Here is a 5,503-nt window from a genome sequence, read left to right as displayed (position 1 = left end):
TGTATATATATATATATATGTATATATATATATATATGTATATATATATATATATATATATATATATATATGTATATATATATATATATATGTATATAAATGCCTACTCTAACTGCTTCACATGTTTATAGTTAATGCTGTATCTTATTGTATATCAACCCCTTACAGTTTATTTATATATACTTTGTACCTTAAAATGTGTACGTTACTCTAGATGCTGAACTGTAGTTTGCTGTCTCAGTACTCTGTGCAACAACAATAAAGTTTTATTCTAAAAATGTCAGAAAATAGTGAAAAATAGTTTGTCCGAGTCGAAGGTCACATCTTCAGATGTTTAGTTGAAAAAAAAAAAAAAATTAAGATTATAACATAAAACAGAGAAAAGCAGTAAATCTTCATGTTTGAGATCTAAAAAGTAGAACATCAAAGTATTTGGTATTTATCTTCCTGTCAATTGGCTCCTCTGCAGCTCTGAATATAAGACTGACATATCACCGGCCCCTTCTGTCCAAAGGGTTTTTAGGAAGTAATCTCGTAGTTTACCCTCACAGAGTATTAACGTGGAGCCTCTTGGTCACTTTGTTGGGTTTTCAGGGGCTTCTTCTGTCTCAGGGACAATATGGCCGACCTGTGGAGTCCTTGTTTTTGGCTCTAAACCAGCTCCAAATGTCCACAGAGCTTTAAATCACTGAAGTGGAGTTTTACTCATTTGTCATAACAGCTTGTATGCAGCAGTCTCTTAACAAGGTCAGGCTGCTGGCCTCCTCTTGTTGTTGTTGCCTCAGCTATTTTTATGCTAATGAGTGAATGAGTTTCTTGCTAATTAATTAACGTTCCTAAAGTGGTCTTTAGCAGCTTTAACCGCTTCCATTGAGACGGGTTTGAAGCGGGTCAGGCTGCCAGCTGCCCCTGTGCTCTGCTAGTTAAACTATTTTCATGCTAATTAGAGCTCTGTGTTAATTATCTTCAGTTGTATCTGAACCGTTTCAGGTCATTAAGCACTCACAGAGGGAGGACAAGTCTCTGTAATGATAGTCTGTGTTTTGGGCCAAAACTACCGACATTAATGTGCACGAGGCGCCAATAACTGTCCCCGGTCTGAAGGCAACGGGCTGTCACAACATAGTGCCTCTGTGTTCCCTCTGTGGCTCCTTTTATTCCCCTGTTTCTAAGCTGTTTCTTACAGCCGGGTCTTATTACTGTAGTTTGAGGCTAATTTGCCTGTAGGGTGGCATAACAAGGCAAAGGAAAGCCTTAAATCTGTTCTTTAAGCAACAAAACACCTTCCTGTCCCCAATTTAGACCGAAGTCTTGTTCTGTCTGAGGTCCTCCGTCTAACAGGTCACGTCTGACTGGAGCAGCAGAATGAATGAAAACAGAGTTTAAATGAGATGCTTTGAATTTTATTGTACTTTTTAAAAGCAGAGCTGGGTAATACAGTAGCAGATTTTCAATGCTGATACTGAAGATTCAGTATCACTTCTTTTTTTAGTTATTGGCCATTAAAAAATAACATTTGTGCCTAATTGGACCAATTACCCTCTGCTGCAGAGCATCTGGAGTTGCAAGTCATATTCATTTTCCCCATAAACAATGTTAAGAGAAGTTCCAAAATGTTTTTCTGTAATAAATCACAGAGCTTCAGATTCTGTTCTGTGCGCCTCTAACAACGTTTTTGAGCAATCTGAGTTCACGGTTTTCAGTTTAAATATATTGACTTTTGGATTCTGGGTAATTTTGGATGAATTCAGTCACTATGTTTTTGTTCACAACTGCGACGCGTTTTGAATTCAATACAGCTTTCATTTAGCTTCTTCTCTTCAGAATCGCTGCCCGAAGCTCATATGTTTTGTAGCATTTAGAGCTGTTCACACTGCAAACCTGACAGGAAAAAAACACAATTGACATGATTAAAACTGGTGGCAGAGGATCCTTTAAGAGTCCTGTGTTTAACTTTAGGGACATTGTTGGGACTTACTGTCTTTCTTCCTGAGGTGTTTAGATGGACATCTCTTGTACGGAGCTGGACTTTGGGATTTAGGGGCAGTTCCATGCTGGAACTAACATTTACTGCAGAATTAACGGATGTTTGAATGTTCCTGTCTGCACGAGTTTCCTCCCCCGATGCAAAGACATGCAGGTCAGGTGAAGTAAATGGTTAAATAAACTGTACTTGTACAGAGCTTTTCTAGTCTTTCCGACCACTCAAAGCGCTTTCACACTACATGTCATCATTCACCCGTTCACACCCGGTCATACACTGATAGCAGGGGCCACCATGTAAGGTCCATCAGGATCTACCTAACATTCACACACCATAGGCACAGCTACGGGAGCAATTCTGGGGTTAAGTGTCTTGCCCAAGGACACACCGACATACGACCAACAGAGTCAGGGATCAAACCGCCGATCCTCTGATTGAAGGACGACCCTGAGTCTGAAGCTCTGTGATTTCAGTAGACTCTAAAATTGCAACCCTGCGAAGGATAAAAGGGCATTGATAAAGGATTATTGTAAGAATGACTTGTTAACATGTCTAATTGCAGATGACTTCTGATGAATTAAAGAACTAGATGAACCAGCACAGAGGATGTTTTTCTCAACCTAGCAACCCAAACGTTGGTCTAATTATTGTCTTGTTCCAGATCTATGAAACACTTTTGCACATCAAGAAACGTGTGTCTCTGTCATGTCTCTGTCAGGTGACCTCTCTGGGTGTGGCCACGTTCAGCCTCTGTGCCCTGAGCATCGATCGCTTCCATGCGGCCACCGGCCCCGGGCCCTTCCAGACTCCCAGGGTGGAGCCCTGCCAGTCCATCCTGTCCAAGCTGTCCGTCATCTGGATCGGCTCCATGGTGCTGGCCGCCCCCGAGCTGCTGCTGTGGCAGCTCCTCCAGCAAACCGTCAGCCTGCCGCCGACGCTCCTCGGTGACCGGCAGCAGAGCCGGCCGGGAGACTCGCTGATGGCCGCCTTTAGAGCCCGAACAGAAGCGTTCAAGGTGGACGTCTGTGTCCGCGAGCCGTCCGTGGAGCTCCCCGAGGGCATCTACCCTCTGGTGCTGACCTACCACGAGGCCCGCATGTGGTGGATCTTCGGGTGCTACCTCTGCCTGCCGCTGCTCTTCACTCTGGCCTGCGACTTGGTGACGAGGCAAGTGTTGGCCCAGCGTCTGCCGCAGAAACCCGCCGGCGACAAGGTGACCGGCGTGTGCTCCTCCGCCTCCTCTTCCTCCTCCTCCTCGTCAAAGAAGAAGAAGAAGCAGCACACCAGAGAGCAGAGGTTGCGCTCCACCGTGATGGCGCTCACCATCCTGTACGTCGTGTGCAACCTGCCGGAGAGCGTTTGTAACATCACGCTGACGTACGTCTCTGTCCACGTGACCGCCGCTCTTCCGGCTCTGGCTCTGCCGGCTCTGAGCCTCATCGGACAGTTCCTGCTGTTTGCACGTTGCTCTGCGACGCCGGTGTTGCTGCTGTGTCTGTGTCGCTCGCTGGGCCAGGCCTTCATGGACTGCTGCTGCTGCTGCTGCGAGGAGTGCCTCCCCGACGGCAACTCCTCCTCCTCGTCCTCCTCATCTGCCTCGACCGCCGCCACCTCCAACGTGTCCTCGTCGCCGTCTCCGACCTCCCTGTCTCCGACCTCCCTGTCTCCCTGCGGCAAAGACGAGACGACGAAGAGGCTGTTGGCGACAGAACCGTCTGTCTTCTGCGACCGGGCCAAAGACTCTTCGACAGCTATCGGGACGCCCTGCTGAGGTCCACAACTGAATTCAACCACAAGTTTATTACAACTTGGGTCTTATTTTTGTAGAATCGTATCATTGTATCATTTCTATCCGTTACAATAAATTTAGTTTTATACTCACCGAGTTGACAGCAGAGATCTGGTGATTTCACCGACAGGTTGAGGACTAAAGTGTGTGGACTCCTCTGTCTCACTCTGTTAGTCCTGGTTTAGTCTTAGTCCCTTATGAAGGGGAATATTTACACTGATCGTGTTTGTCCCTCGTCCTATTTTCAACATGACTATGCAGAAAAGGCCAGCTCCATAAAGAAAATAAATGGTTTTCCCAGTTTGGTGTGGAAGATTTTGACTGGTCTGCACTGAATCCTGACCTCAACCTCATCCATTGGACGAACTGGAGCTCTGACTGTGAGCCAGATGTGATGATCCATACTATCGGTGTTGGAGGAGGCTGTTACAGCAGCAGGTTAACGGCCACAGTTTTGGAGTCGCATGTTGATCTTGGGGTGTAATGGTTTGTTGGGTTCTTCCCACACTCTTGGTATCTAAACCACTTTATTTGGCCACATAAAACTGCTGACTGGTAAACACAGTAAGGTCAAAGATGGGTGTGTGAACTGTGATGGATGTTGACATCGTTGACTCGTTTCCTCTTCCAAATGGAGTTGGTTTAGCTAACAGATTTGTTTCCAACCTGTCTGATCGTCTCGTGTGTCTCGACCTGCATCTTCTCAGATCTCAGCTGTTGACTTGAGTGAGTACGATGTTATTATGACTGATAGAAAACCCAGGTGGTGATCGATTGTAATGATCCTTAGATCTAAGTCTGTATGAACTGTAGAGCCACTGCAGGAGCACAAACTTGTCTGAATAGAAATAGATGATTATATACAATATTTGTTCTTTTGTAAGGGAGTTTATTGTTGATGGATTAAATCCTGTTATTGTAGTACTCATAATTATGAAACATGTTATAGTTATTAATAATGCTCAAACAGGATGTTAGTTGTATCTGCTCTGAGTACTGTATGAGACAGAAACACTGATTTGTTTTTTTTAAGATGTCTAAACTGAAAATAGACATACTGAGACTTTTAGTCAGCAGACACTCAGACTGATGTGAACTTCTTGAACTTGATCAGTCACAAATGTTGAAGCTATGAGAAACAATGCAGTGTGAAGTTTGACTTGTTTTGTTACCTTTTGGTTTAGTAAAGTTTAGATTTTCTTCTTTTTCATCACCTGTCAGTGATTCCTGCCACCGAGTGTGTTCTTTGAATGTCTGGTACACACGTTATTAACTGAGACAAGCAGTAGAGCTGATGTTCACAGTTTCCACTAATAGTTTGAATAGAAATCTGCTGAACTCTGAAGAACTCTAAGATGCAGAATCGCATTTTAAAACACAAGTCTTCTGGTATTCTATATTTTCATTACTGTCAACAAATCCCATAAAAAGACCAAAACCAATGATGAGATGATCAACTAGCAACTGTTGTCTGTGTATCCAAAGCCTCATAAATCTTCTTCCTCGGTGCCATCGAGCTCCATTGTTGTCCAAAAACTATTAAAAACACATTGATGATCCACACTGAGTTACTATGAACACACGCTGTCGTTCATTTTGACCGTCCTGCTGCAGGAAATACTGTCTAGAGCGACAAATGTGTGTCAATCATCGACTGTATAATTATTATGGACGTAGTCTCTGTGACGTCACACAGGTTTCTGAGGAGCAGTTGTGAAGTGTGGGGGGGA

General features: G+C 44.3%; 1 protein-coding gene across 1 annotated transcript; it reads left to right on the top strand.

Moving 5' to 3' along the window:
• The first annotated feature begins 131 nt into the window (after positions 1-131).
• gpr37l1a (G protein-coupled receptor 37 like 1a) lies at positions 132-4,987 on the top strand. The gene has a single exon (XM_031855684.1). The coding sequence runs from the start codon at positions 2,574-2,576 to the stop codon at positions 3,753-3,755; it is 1,182 nt and encodes a 393-aa protein (XP_031711544.1). The 5' UTR covers positions 132-2,573; the 3' UTR covers positions 3,756-4,987.
• The last annotated feature ends 516 nt before the right edge of the window (positions 4,988-5,503 follow it).

Source organism: Anarrhichthys ocellatus, unplaced genomic scaffold (assembly GCF_004355925.1).
Source record: "Anarrhichthys ocellatus isolate YVR2014 unplaced genomic scaffold, GSC_Weel_1.0 scaffold1, whole genome shotgun sequence".
Lineage (NCBI taxonomy): Eukaryota > Metazoa > Chordata > Actinopteri > Perciformes > Anarhichadidae > Anarrhichthys > Anarrhichthys ocellatus.
The sequence above is the reverse complement of the archived record's forward strand: the minus strand, read 5'-3'. Positions and strand labels throughout refer to the sequence as shown.

Coding starts and splice junctions, on each gene's coding strand:
- gpr37l1a (XM_031855684.1), top strand. CDS start 2,574: ATGAACCAGCACAGAGGATGTTTTTCTCAACCTAGCAACCCAAACGTT.